General features: G+C 37.8%; 2 protein-coding genes across 3 annotated transcripts; one reads left to right on the top strand and one right to left on the bottom strand.

Moving 5' to 3' along the window:
* Positions 1-5,405: 5,405 nt before the first annotated feature.
* Positions 5,406-6,816, top strand: LOC140866904 (protein JINGUBANG). Its single transcript, XM_073271969.1, has one exon. The coding sequence runs from the start codon at positions 5,547-5,549 to the stop codon at positions 6,639-6,641; it is 1,095 nt and encodes a 364-aa protein (XP_073128070.1). The 5' UTR covers positions 5,406-5,546; the 3' UTR covers positions 6,642-6,816.
* Positions 6,817-10,086: 3,270 nt separating this feature from the next.
* Positions 10,087-14,189, bottom strand: LOC140866051 (uncharacterized). Of its 2 annotated transcripts, XM_073270917.1 has the most exons (8): positions 13,889-14,189; positions 13,541-13,733; positions 13,309-13,418; positions 11,826-11,904; positions 11,670-11,737; positions 11,341-11,407; positions 10,658-10,793; positions 10,087-10,553 (listed from the first exon to the last, which is right to left on the bottom strand). In XM_073270917.1, the coding sequence occupies exons 1-7, from the start codon at positions 14,120-14,122 to the stop codon at positions 10,681-10,683; spliced, it is 864 nt and encodes a 287-aa protein (XP_073127018.1). In that variant the 5' UTR covers positions 14,123-14,189; the 3' UTR covers positions 10,087-10,553; positions 10,658-10,680. The 2 variants fall into 2 exon arrangements, with proteins under 2 accessions (XP_073127018.1, XP_073127017.1); XM_073270916.1 differs by having other exon boundaries at positions 10,087-10,793.

The following is a 14,189-nucleotide window of genomic DNA, read 5'->3' as shown; positions in this document are numbered from 1 at the left end:
CCGAGGGATTTGCTTTGCAAATCTGCCACATCTTGGGCGTCCTTGGAGTGGACTTTTCCAAGACTGAGCCTCTGCATCCCACCAAATGGCTCAACAAGTCTACGATTCTCAAATTCCTGAACAAGAAAGAGACTGCGGTCGACACCTTGCCCTCAACCGCAAAGGTTATTGCTATCCCTCAACCGCTTTCAACGGTTTCGGTCGTGGCCAAACCAGTCCATACCAAAAAGTCTGCCAAGCGTCAACTGATCATCGAATCTGACTCTGAAGATGAATCACGTGAGAATGTTCCACTGATTCAAGCTTTCAGCAGGTCATCCCCTTCGGTCTCCAAAGCAGCTGTGTCATCCACGCCTGCAGGCGAGAAGAAGAGGCAGCACAAGAAGCTAAAGTCTCTTTCTGGACTTGCTCCTACCCTGCCAACGGTCGAGACTACTACCGTTGTTGCTTCTACTGCTCCTCGTCCTACAAAAGGTGTGATAATCCGGGAAGGTGCCTCATCAGCTCCTGAGGTCACTCTAGCTGATCCCAAAGACAAAGGGAAAGGTGTGATGATCTACACACCCAAGGCTCAACCAGCAGCTACGATAGAACTCAATATGATCATCTCTCACGTACTCCGTACTGTCAAGCGTCATCTACAACGTTTTGACAGATGGCATCACTCCCGCACTCACTTGACACTCGCTCAAATATTTCCTAAATGGAAATCTCTAAACGTCATTGAGCAGAAGATGCTTCTATTTGCTGATACTGAAGACATCGTGGAGGCTCTGGGAAGAAGACATCTCATAGACTTGAAGCTTCGAGGAAGCCTGCTATCACTGCTAATTAATGAGCGTGTCAAGAATTTCAAATCCAAGAGTCCTACCGCTGCCGATGACTTTGTGATTTTGACTGGACTACAGGATAGTCTACGTCAAATCACTCAACTACTTCAGCACTTCCAAGCTCTCAACAATGTCAAAACACCAGCTTCAGCAGCCTGTTTGCAAGCTTATGTGCTGGAAGCACAAGTGATGATGAAAACCTTTCTCACTCAAGATCAGGGTGAAGAAGACGTCTATGCTCTTCCTTCTTCAGATGGGATTCTGACCGATCTCATCACTGCTGACCTCTTTCAATCATATGCTCTAAGATCGAGTGTAGCAGCATCTTCATCGGTCGACCCCTCCTCAACCGCAGTCCAAGCAGTTACTCAACCGGAAGCAGTTGTGATTGCTCGCTCCTCTCCCGTGACGACCGCTCACACTTCTCCCGGTCATTCACAAGATGTTTTAGAAGTGGTTGCACAAGAGATACCTGTCACCTCTGTGACAGAGGCTCCTTGCAGTAGTGAAGCAACAGTGCCCCCAACGGAGATATCAAGCACTATTGTATCACCTGCATCTCCAGAACAGCAAGTGACTGATGCTGATCCAGCACTTCAACCGTCTCCATCTACTGAAAAGTTTATGGAAGATCTCATTATGGATGAACCAAGTGCTGATCCTGGTACTCCACCAACCATATTGGCTGCAGTCGAAACTATTACATCTCCAACTGTACCATTATTGGAAGGTCCATCGGGTAGCTCTCCAGCAAGTTCACCCGCACCACATCATCGTGAGTCTAGCCCTGTTTCACCAAGAAATGACTCAGAAGGGCAAATGATTCAGACTGATGATTCTTTAATTGAAGCCATGGCCGCAGCTCTAGATCATACCTTGATAAATCGGCTTCATGAGCTCATGCAAACGGTTAGGTCCTTCTCTCAAGACATAACAAACTCATCCTTATCGGTCGATAATTCACGCCAGACGATGATTCGGCATTTCGAGACCGTGTCTCGAGACCTCGCTCGTCTGTCCACAGAGATCACTAATCATCATCGCACTCAAATCAACACGCTCTCTACCGTCTCCGAACAAGTTATCCGATCCGAAAATCGCCTTCATAAGCAGTTGAATGATCGGATGGACACTATGCAAGCCACTCTACTTGCTCAAATCGATGCAAAAATAGACACTATGCAAGCCTGCCTTGGCACTCAACTCACTGAAGTCATCCTTCGGCTCAACCAAGGTGATGCCAAAAAGGGGGAAGAAGAGCAACGTAGAGCAGCAGAGGCAAGAAGACGTGAAGAAGAGTCCAGAAGAAAAGAAGAAGCCGACAGAAGAAGAAGAGAAGGCGATAGGTCAGGAGGAGCCAGTTGGTTCAAAAGATGAACAACTTATCTCTTCTTTACTTATCGCAGCCGCATCTTATTTTTTTCTGTAGGTGTAATAAAAATGCTTATTGTACTTAATGAAATTCATTCTCTCAATGAAGTTCATTTTAATGCTTTCATATTGTTCTTGGAGCACTTAAGTTTTGTCATCACCAAAAAGGGGGAAATTGTTGAATCCGATATTTTGGTGATAACAAACAACAACTCATTGTATAGGAATGTGCTGCCAACCATTGTATTTCAGGAACCTACTACAACTTCTACCGAAAGCTTGTCAACCGCCTTTGCTCTCGACCGGCTGAAGTCACAAGCCTATCAACTGGCTATCAAAACCAGCGGAGGATAAATCTATCTACCGGAAGCTTGTCAACCGCCTTTATCTCTCGACCGGTTGAAGTCACAAGCTTATCGACTGGTTATTCAAACCAGCAGAGGACAAATATCTCTACCGGTAGAATGCCAACTGCCTATCTAGATATCTCGAGACAAGTACCTGTGACAAGATGTTCTTTGCAGGATCTTTTATTAAAAGCAGAACCGGCGTTTCAGAAGATTTGTTGACTCCTGCAAATCAAGACAACAGGTTGTACCAAAATGGCAAAAACACAGAATGACTGCAGATAAAGCATTCGACCGTTTATTCCAGTTTTGGACCCTGGAAGTTGTCTGCAGTGTACGATCCTCATGCAGAATCATCAATGCATTTATGAGCATTAAATGTGCATTCAATGCAGCATCAGAACGTTCAAAATAAAGACGTTGATGATTGACCTATATAAAGGGAAGATTGCTCAAACAACAATAAGAAGTGATACGAGACAACGAAGAGAGACAAGCAACTCAGAAAAATTTCAATCACTTGACTAATATCAGAAGTCCTCATCTGATATACTTGAGCACACTTACAAGATCATTCATCTGCTGCTCAAATAAACCCTCGCCTACAGTTCACATATCTGATCGTCAAGGATCATCCTAGGGTTTTCAAGCCTCTCGACCGCTCTGCAGTCTGAGAAGCTCAACTCAACTATACTCAGTGTTGAAGAGACTTGAAGCTGCTCTGAAAGCTTCCACCAGTCTGATAAGAACTGAGAATCTTATCTGTGTAAATCTAGGAGTTTCGGATTAGGCATTGGATAAGTCCTAAGTCTGAAGTGGGTGTATTACAAGACGTTGTAATAACCAAAGTCTTCTAGTGAATTCCTTCCTAAGTGGAAGAAGGGGAGACGTAGAAGGATTAAGCCTTCGAACTTCCATAAAATCGTGCTTTAGCATTTACTGCCACTTATCTCACATCCTGCTCATACATTGCATTATAAACTTTGCATCACTAAAACCTCTGAACTTTTTCCGCACTATTTAAGTTGTTCAAAACGTTTTAGAAGTTGAGAAAACTGATTAAGTGAACTAAACCTCACTTGATCATTTTAAAGAAGAAGAAGAAAAGTTTCAGAGTGTATTCACCCCCCCCTCTACCCTCTGAACCGATCCCAACACTAACTTTGCAATTTCATTGTTTTTTGATCCAACTTCATATGTGTCAACTTTTGATTGATCCAAAATGATAACGTGGATCAATCAAAAGCCGACACGTATGCAGTTGGACCAAAAAACAATGAAATTGCAAAGTTAGTGTACCAAACCTCATATCGAAAAAGTTAATGGACCAAAATTCAAAGGAAGTAAAGTTATTGAACTAAAAAACTTATTTTTCCTTTAATAAACTATAAGAATTATACATACGATGTAATCTTCAAATTTGATTTAAAGTAATATTTAAAGAAATTTAATTGGTTTTTAAATTACAATATAGAAATTAATTAAAGATAAAGTTAAAGTGGTGATATTTTAATTAAAGTGTTAATAACTATTTTTTTATGGGGTAAATTATTTGTTGTAAATAAAATAAAAGGAAATATTTCAAGAATATTTTTTTTAGCGTAGAGTTGAGAGTTGATGAATTGGAAATGATTTGATATTTGATGTAGAAATTACATTTTAAAGCTAATGTTACACTAAAATAACGTAACGAATTGAATATAACTTAAATAATTTATTAGGGGCGGAGACAAGGGCCTATTCATTCATGCATTCATTATTATTATTATTATTATTATTATTATTATTTTTTTCTGTTTTTTCAGTTTTATATTATTTTTTTATCCCATGCTAAAATATAGTAGTCTTTAATTAAATTTTTTTTCTCAGCCAAGGCTAAAAATTGGTAGTTTGAAAACAAATTGTTACTTTTTCACTCTTTGCTTTTTCACTCCCACAAGGCCACAACCCCATTCTCATCCAGATTCCAGCCCTTCCCTGTTCCAATTTACGGTCAAGTGACGCCAGAAAACTACCGGAAAATGGCGTGATCCTAACCCAACTTAACCCCGGTCCTATTGCATGATTTGTGGTTTGAATCGGAATATTTGAGCAAGAAAATCGTAAAATACTAACCATAGTTCGACAACTCTAAAATTATGTCAAAATATTTAGCAGCAATAATATTGTTACGATGTTTATGAATTTTTGAGTTTCGAATTTTATACTAAAAATTTGCTGTCGTGAATAAGAAAACTCTTGGTTGGGATATTTGAGAATTAATGAAAAAAATTCTTTGTTGGGAATTTTTTGGTTCATTGGAGTTTTCTATTTAGGAAATGCAGAGAAGAAAAATGATCAATTCTTTTTCTAAAAACCCAGAGTAGAATAGTAGATATCGACAAGGGAAGAATATTCTCTATCAATCTTGATATCTCATTTTGTTAGTTTTATTTTATATATCTGAAGTAATTAATTTACTGAATCAATTACCATCTAACACGACACAAAGCCATTTTATCAAGTACGACTCGAATAGCTGTTCGTGTTTCATACAGGAGACTCGTGCGACGTAAATTTTCATATAAATTAACTAGAATCAATTATTTTGTTATCCATAGAAATAAGGGTGGCAAACAAGGGTTTGATCTCATGTAAAAATTTGTTTACCGTACACGTAAATTATATTTATATCTGAACTCGTAGTTTTGTGAATTGTGATAATGCCCCACACTCTCTATCAAAAACGGGGCCACCTTTACTCTAAAAACACATGCTACTCAAACAGCTTTCACTCCATTAAGTACAACTCCAATCCCTATATATTTATCTATTTCTCCATGTTTCTTCCCACAGAGAAATGAAGCCATGTGACCAAACTTGTACCTCAAGAAATGATTCCTATGTCTTTTCCAGCAATCCATTATCACAGGAGACAAGTTTCTTAGATTCCCAGCTGAGCTTCGCCTCTGTTCCGTCCCTTGCAGCGTCGCCCCAACACCAATGTCACGTCCTAACCATGCACCATCGATGTGTGGCGACTCTTAAGGGACGAAACTCCTATACGTCATCCCTTCTTCTTTCCGGAGGATTCTTGTTCACCGGCTCTTCGGACAGAGAAATTCGGTTATGGAAACACGATTCTCTAAGGTCTATGACGGAAGACGACTTTGAGAATCTGATCACTGATGATCATAACATGGTTGTGGCAGGAAAAGGTGCGGTTAAAGCTCTAGTAGCATCAGAAGATAAAATCATCATCAGTGCTCATCAAGATCACAAAATCCGAGTATGGAAAATCGATAACCTCGATAACGATCGCCACAAGTTCACACATGTAGCCACACTCCCAACACTAAGTGACCGTGCCCTCAAAATTTTCCTGCCCAAGAACCATGTCCAAGTAAGAAGGCACAAGACATGCACATGGGTCCATCATGTCGACACAGTTTCGGGGCTAGCCATATCAAGAGATGGATCCTCACTATACTCAGTTTCTTGGGACCGAACACTGAAAATCTGGAGGACAGCGGATTTCAAGTGCCTGGAATCAATAGCCAAAGCACATGATGATGCAATAAACACCATCATCACATCGATCGACGACCATATTTACACGGGATCATCAGACAAGAAGATCAAAGTTTGGAAACAGAGTAGTACTAGTCCAGGTGATAATAAGAAGCATTACCTAGTGGCTACACTAGAGAAACACAAGTCTGGGGTGAATGCACTTGCACTAAGCAGAGATGGATCAACACTGTACTCCGGAGCTGGTGATAGATCAATCCTAGTTTGGACAAAAACGGCGGCTGGCAGCGGCTACATGGCGGCAATAGGGGCACTGAGGGGGCACACTAAGTCCATATTGTGTCTGGCTACTGTATCGGATCTAGTGTGTAGTGGTTCCGCCGACAACACGGTGAGGATTTGGAGGGGGGCTGAGAAATCATACTCTTGTGTAGCGGTTCTTGAAGGCCACAAAGGGCCAGTCAAGTGCATTACTGTGGCATTTGATCCTACATCATCAGAAACAACATCAACATATCTTCTTTATAGTGCAAGTCTGGATTTCGACATCAAGGTGTGGCAGATTTTTCTACCCCCGGCATAAGTACTGATAGATTTTTTAAAGTGTAATTACAAGAAAACACTCCTGTGTTTCAGGGTTTTCCAGATTTTGTTTTTCGAGACATTTTTATCATAGTAGCTTCCTCTGTGTTGTTCCGCAGGAAGAGTTTCTCCCCTCTACACTTATCAGTATGCAATTGCAACTTCGAAACAGCAATAGTTATAAACTTTTTATTCTCTAATTCCAACCAAGAATTAGGGAGGTGCTATTTAAACTGCAATTTCCTTATAGACAGGAAAAAAGAGTGTTTAAACTGTGCAAGGGGCATACATTTTGGCTAAAAGCACAGTTAACCATGAAGCAATAGGAGGATTTTATTTTATTTGGATCACGTTCGACGTTTGAATGTAGCCAAACTATGCGTATAGTTCACAAAAAAATAACCAAACTATGATTTAGTTCATAAATTAAAAGTGAACCACCAGCTTTCTAGCTAGGCCTATCCTAAGACGGATTATTTTATGCTACACCTGAAGTACTTTCCCCCATGATGTGGTCAAATATTAGTCATTGGATCATCCACACACATGTCAATTTTCATAAAAATACAAGGGACCCACATGATTTAATGGTGTTGAATTAGGGGTGAAACACTTCCGATGTAGCATAGAATAACCCATCCTATGACCTATGTAGTTATAATTGATTGAATATAAACACCGTATATTTAGGAGTAAGTTTAAGTCTGGAATGTAATTATGTACGCAACCAATTATTCAAGAAAGCAGTTGGTTTTCCAGGACTCAAGTCATAGGTTCCAGTCACCCCAAAATGCGGATGTCTCAAAAAGTAGGCTTACATTATCTATATGAACTTTAATGGATACATATATCTAAACACTCGCGCTAAATAACATTTACAATGTTCTCAACAAAAACTATGAACATAGACACAACCTTGGGAAAAGATTCCACTAAACTTAAACATGCACTAAAGTATTTAAATAGCATTTCCTAATTACACACAAACATCTAAATAAACCCTAAAACTAAGAATAATGTTTCCAAAGTCTAGAACAAATAATTGCAACCACCAAAAGTTTCGAACCCCTGCTTGGAACTATCTTAAGCTAATCAAAGTACTAAGGAAGCATTTGCAATCACTTAAAAAAAGCAATTATTCAGTTTTCACATAAAAAAATGTTTTTGGTGTTTCTTAATCGCATATTTTGCGTCTACTTCTGCTAAATTTAATCAAAATTTCAAACCTTTTCGATTCTTCAAAAGTGATTGCGATATTTTGGTAAATAAATAGAAATTCTTCTCACACTCTTATCCGATCCCAATATTTTTGTCTAATCCAAAATTACTATATACATTAATTCGAATAAATGAAGAGAGAGATGTGTTCTCTAATAACATTTTTTTTGTTATTTTATTAAAAATATAGTACGACGACCATTTATTTATCAAAGACTCCATCTCAAAAAAAATTCAGCTTATTATCAAACACTAAACATTTCCGATTTTTCCCCACTTTTTCATAATTTATAAATTTAATCACTTCTACAAAAATATAATCTTTTGCAAACGTCTCCCTAAGAAAGCAAATAATCAATTAATCAACTCTGCTTCTATAACTTCTAAAGTGATAATGGAAGATCACTTTTCTTACATGAATAGTATGAAGTTCACAAGTGATCATAAAGAGAGAAGAAAGCCAATTTGTGCAAGGCTAAAGTAAAATTTGGGCAGACCCAAAAGCCCATTTCAAAAAGTAGATCACAATAATACACTAATTTTAGCAAAAAAGGAGATATAGGCAAGAAAGTTATAGAATTATGGTGCAATTTTAACCTTCATCTTTTTCTTTTCTTGGCAAAAAGCATTCATCTTTTCCACCTGATATAACTACTGGACATCGACTTAATATATATTATAGTCACTTGAACTGCTTTTTAAAATCTTTCTATATCTAAGCGCAGGAAATTTCAGTTATAGAATCCATGTTCCTAATAATGACAGAAATCAGTCAAGACAACTAGATTACAAGCTATTCCAAAAACATATCTCCCTTTGTTCACTCTCATGAGAAAATAATTCAGCACCCCCACATGACGTAAATAAGGAGCAGAACTAGCATGTTCAATATTTTTACGGAGTGTTCAACAAGTTGAAGGCTTAATGATTTGCCTTAAAATCCAATATCATGAAGAAGTTAGATAAATATCTTATCTTATATTCCAAGTTCAGCAAGCAGTAACATTAAGCAACTTGGGTTTTCAATTTTCTTTCGCCTTATATCGAAGATCATGACTGTGAAGATACTTTTGGACAATCAAAGTTTACACAAAAATGAAGCAATTGCATATAGCTTCGAAACAAACCACACAATACGGTAGTTATAAGAAATGATTATGAACGCTATGGTTAGAACTCAAAAGTGAACATATGTTGGAAACCTGGAATCAAATTTGATGTCACTAATTTTTTTTTTTTATAAATTTATTATATAACTTATTACAACTTAATTGAAAATTTCTCACCTAAGTGATATTTGTGTTCACAACTAAGAGAATTTAATTAGACTTCTATGCCTATGGGCATTTGTCTGTTTATGTAGGCCCTATGAATGAAGCATGTGAATCCTATGCTATGTTTGCTGCCTCTCCATTATTTCAATATTCAAAATTAATCATGGCATCACAGTAGTAAATAAAAATTTATGTTTTTTAAAAAAATTTTTGTCACTTGTATTGTAAAAAAAAAAAGTTTTCATATATTTTTAATGTTTTATGTAGCTAGTTTCATTTGCCTGTCCTCTGACGGGCACAATCATAACGAGTATTTGGCATTGCTCAACAAAAGATGGAACATGTAATTTTTGTGGTATGCTCTCCGTTGGAGTTTGGACACAGTAACATGTTTCAAATTTAACCTTGTTTTCACACACACACACACACACACACACACACACACACACACACACACACAAACACACACAGAGGATTTAATATGACAAAATAGCGTGATTATTATAATATTAAATAATAATGATAAACAATAATATTTCTATTTTGATTAATTAAACTTGGGATAAGGTACTTGATTACAAAATTTACCCTTGTTAATAAGATATGAAGGATAATATCATAATCAATATATAAATTTTCAATCAAACATTTGATGGGATCTGATTGTTTACAAATTAACCAAACATAACCTAAGATTATCATCTGAGATTGGATTTGATATGATCACAATTATAATAGTTTTTGTTGAATTATTTTGTTATATTCAATTGGAATAGTTTCCTAATATATGCATGCATATGAATTGAATTATAATCTAAAAGGGATGAATACAATTTGGCCATTTAGGCATCTGTCCTCAAGGCTGTAAATCTCTAGCTAGGTGTGGAACCCCTCTCGGCTATCATACTATTTATAAATTTGGACACACAAATGTTTGCATCTAGACTTATTACTATCACATGGATGTAGTTTGTTTGCCTGCAACTCTTTTTTTAACCTTCCCAACATGAATTACATCCTAATTCCTAATTAAAGACATTGTCGTTGAGAGCGTAACTCAGATGTATACATTACCTGCGTCCACTACAAAGATAGTGTTAGCAGACAAACACATAAGGAGGTATAAAGCTCAGGGATCCACCAGAAAAACCATTATGTTTATTACCTTCATGTGAAAATGGGACTCTTGCAGAAATTGCAAAATGAGATTACATTGCCATCGGCCAAAATTGTAAGAGGATACCCAAACCAAATGTAACAGATAAAATTGACACATCAAAGTTATCATTGCTACCAAGTGGGATAGGATGGAAAGTTGGGACGTTCTAAATTTGTTTCACACTATTCGAGTGCCAAACGAGAAAGAGCAAGTAAATGTGGACAAGCCGCCGATGGAGGGACAAGCCACAAACTTTTATAAGCTGTACACCAGTTTGTTACCCACTTAAATAGCAAAACAGCAAAATTCAATCCCTGTATAATGTGAAATTATAATGCCTGACGAACAACACGAGAAAAAACTCACAGAATACAAATTGAGCATCTACTTCACAATGGTGCCCTGGATGGTGTGCCTGGAACACGAGGATATTTTTTTGGAGTGGGACCATTTTTTCGGCATATAATGGCTGTTCTTTGTCCATATTTGTTATGTGATTCCACTGGATAAAATAAAAATATACTGTTAATAATGTAAACGGTTGACAACACAAGTGACTTCATTACTTGGTTGCTTTCACTTTTGAGAGACCAATGTTGCTGTAAAACCAGATTTAATAGTTGGCAACTTTTTAACTATTAAGGATGATCAGTCGAATGTAAAGCATAGTATCAGGCCATATGCTGAGGTTGTAGTCATAATCTAGACCCTATAGCAAGTGCTTGAGATTCCTTTTGGTTGTTATAGGATTCATAGGACAGATAAGCGAAGATTGTAACGGTCCATACAGCCTACAGAGTGATAGGAAAAATGGGGCTTATGCAGCACTCAATTATGCTACATTGTCGCAAAAGAGTGATGGATTAAAATTAGTCTTGGAACATCATGACTACAAGAATAAATAAGTTGTTAGAACAAAGTTTAAAAAAATGAGGGGTACAAATGAATACATTTACCCGACATAAAGCATGTTTGCAAGAGAGAAACGTACCAAAGCATGTTTGCAAGAGAGAAACGTGCCAAAGCATGTTTGCAAGAGAGAAACGTACCAAAGCATGTTTTCAAGAGAGAAGCTCCCATCAAATGAATAGCTCTTTCAGCTCTTGTAACTTCCTCCTAGATACATGTTTTTGCAAAGGGAATATCCGTGGTTATATAATAATTACTAAAGCTACATACATATAAAAAAATATCTTAATATGATTCATATGAATACATTTACCCAACATAAACACGCCAAAAGAGAATAAAAACACAAATATCCATCAAATGCTGAAACTCAAAAATGAAAAAGTAAAGAAAACTAAATATTCAAGCTCAAGCATTTAATTGTTCATAGCAGAAGTAGTTTAACAGACTCGTCTTCACAGCAGAATACCTGAGGATCATGACCTTTTGCTGCGAGAAACAAACCACCAACACGGACGAGAGGTATACAGTACTCCGCTGTGAACCAAAGAAAACCCGACACTCAGAAAGAGATATAATTTCCAATTCGAGCATAAAAATATTGCTATTTCTTATTTTCGATTACCCAACACTCTCATTTCTGCAACTGCTCTAGCAACTGCAATGTCGAAACCCTCTCTGAAGGCAGGATTTTGTCCCAAATTCTGTCCTAAATAAAGGTTCACATTGCTCAGGCGATATATGAGGAAGAATGAAATATCTAAAGCAGATCACATGTGAACATATTCAACGTTAAAATATCCGTTAGAGAACTGGCAACAATGTCTCATAGTAAGTATGAGAACTGGCAACAATGTCTCATAGTAAGTAAGAAACCACGTCGTAAGAATATACAAATTCCATTATGAATGTTCAAGCATAACAATGGAAAGGTGACAAGGGACTTCTTGTATAGTTTAGAAGCTCAACTTCTTTGTTGGAGCCAGTATCCTAAAAACTGGCCTAGGTGGCCGCCTAGGCGCTAGGCGTTGGCCGACAGCATTGTAAAAGTGCTAGTCGGCCAGCCTAGGCGTCCTTGGCGCCTAGGCGCCGACTAATCGGTCCAGGCGGCCGTAGGCTCCCAGGAAGGCTTTAGTTTGAGCTTTTAATTTAAAACGTCAATAAAAAAAAACTCAAAGGTAAATTTTTTTAAACTTTTAAACCTATATTTTTGTGTTGGGCTTTAAACAACACCCAAATATATAGGCCCTAAATTAACGTCCAACAAGAAAACCTATTAGTCGGCTTGTCCTAACACCAAACTTCATCTTCATCTTTCAATTTTCAATTTTCAATTTTCTGTTGCCCTAACTTTCGAACCAAGGCGGAGAAATCATTTGTATGGAGATATGGGATGTGTGTGTATGTTAACTGAATAATAAAATTGATAATGTCATACTCATGCTTCAATTTCTGCTTAATTCGCGGAATCCGCCTAGCGGAGTCTAGTCCCCGCCTAGGCGTCCTAGGCGCCACCCGACAAGCGTCTAGCGAATTTAGAACCCTGGTTAGAGATTGCCTAAAGATGCTAATCATCATCCAAAAATAAATGCATCCCAGGTTTTCCATAACAAACATCCAGTTGGACTCCTGTTATTAGCTCATCATGAATGAAAATTTTCTATGAAATTCAGAGCATGATAAATACTGACTAGAGCTCATGAACCTCACTTACAATGCTTAAAACCACAAGAGACTGACTATTCCATAGAGTTAATTGAATTAATAAACAATATCAACTCCCATTGTTGGTTCGGTATGAATCCAATGTTGTGCCTCTTTTCAAAGCAAAACATATCATGCATGAAAATAATTGCAACGTTCACATCGTTTTTCCCATTCAGAAATCAAGGAACATTCAAACCGAGTTGGCTAATGAATTCTAAGTGATTTTTGTCTCATAAAATTGGAGAATGACATTCTTCAATATAGCAGAATGTTAGTAAAAAAAGGTTGCACCTTTGACTTATCTCGTCACACACTGCTGGCTATGTGAAATAAAAAAAAAGCAGGCAAAAGCTAAAACAGAGTAGGAATATGCAATATTAAGTAAGATATGAATTCCACACCTCAGCCCGTTCCCGTATAACTTGTACATTTTGCAACCCTACGGAGCAAACGACATGCTCCAAGAAGACACAACGCTTGTTCATGGACTCTAACAGAGTCACCTTCCAACCTAAGAAACAAATTTTAAACAAAAGAAATGATTACAAATTCGGTCCAATTTTTACATATGATGTCGTGTATATAAAATCACGATAACTTAATTCCAGTATCAAGAAAATATTTAGCATGAACCAGGGCACGCAATGGCAAGAATTACTCCAGGTAGCCCTGCTCCACTTCCAACATCAACTACATTCAAATTCTGGAAAGAACTCCCGCAACATGATATGTATGAACTGCAAATGGGCTCGACTAACGCTAAGGAATCCTCCACGTGCCTTTCCATCACCTCATTTTCATCTCTGACGGCAGTGAGATTCATTTTCTGCACGAGGGACGAAACCAGTAATTCAGCTCATGATTTAATCCTATGTTATGACAGTGTCGAAATCCTCTTCATTTGAGTGTTGGCGTGCTGAAAGACAGATAGATAGATGTCAAAAGCAATTGAAGCGTTAGTAACATAATTGTATGCAGAACCTCGTTCCACTGAAGAAGGGAATCCATGTAGAGACTAATTTGATGTCTCTGATGAGGAGTCAAGGTCTGGAAATGGCGGTTGTCCAGGGCGGCGGAGGCAGAGGCGGTGGGCGCGGAGATTGCTTTTCCGCCGGGAATGTGGATGAATTTGAAGTCTGATATTCTCGGGACGGGAAAGTGTTTGATGAAAGTTCCCACAGTTAAAAAACGGCTGTTGAGGGAAACCATCATCATGGCGCCAGACGGAAGGCAAATTTAAAATTCTATGGTGAGTGGTGACACATGTTTGTATTGATTTTCA

Source organism: Henckelia pumila, chromosome 4, assembly GCF_033568475.1.
Source record: "Henckelia pumila isolate YLH828 chromosome 4, ASM3356847v2, whole genome shotgun sequence".
Lineage (NCBI taxonomy): Eukaryota > Viridiplantae > Streptophyta > Magnoliopsida > Lamiales > Gesneriaceae > Henckelia > Henckelia pumila.
Note: the sequence above shows the minus strand (reverse complement) of the source record. Positions and strands in the feature narration are given on the sequence as shown.

Excerpts from the sequence above, each read along its gene's own strand:
- LOC140866051 (XM_073270916.1), bottom strand. The coding sequence starts at position 14,122 with ATGATGATGGTTTCCCTCAACAGCCGTTTTTTAACTGTGGGAACTTTC. Across the intron at positions 13,419-13,540 it reads TCTTGCCATTGCGTGCCCTG|GTTGGAAGGTGACTCTGTTA; the intron begins GTTCATGCTAAA and ends TTTGTTTCTTAG. Across the intron at positions 11,408-11,669 it reads CAAAAGGTCATGATCCTCAG|GAGGAAGTTACAAGAGCTGA; the intron begins GTATTCTGCTGT and ends ACATGTATCTAG.
- LOC140866904 (XM_073271969.1), top strand. The coding sequence starts at position 5,547 with ATGCACCATCGATGTGTGGCGACTCTTAAGGGACGAAACTCCTATACG.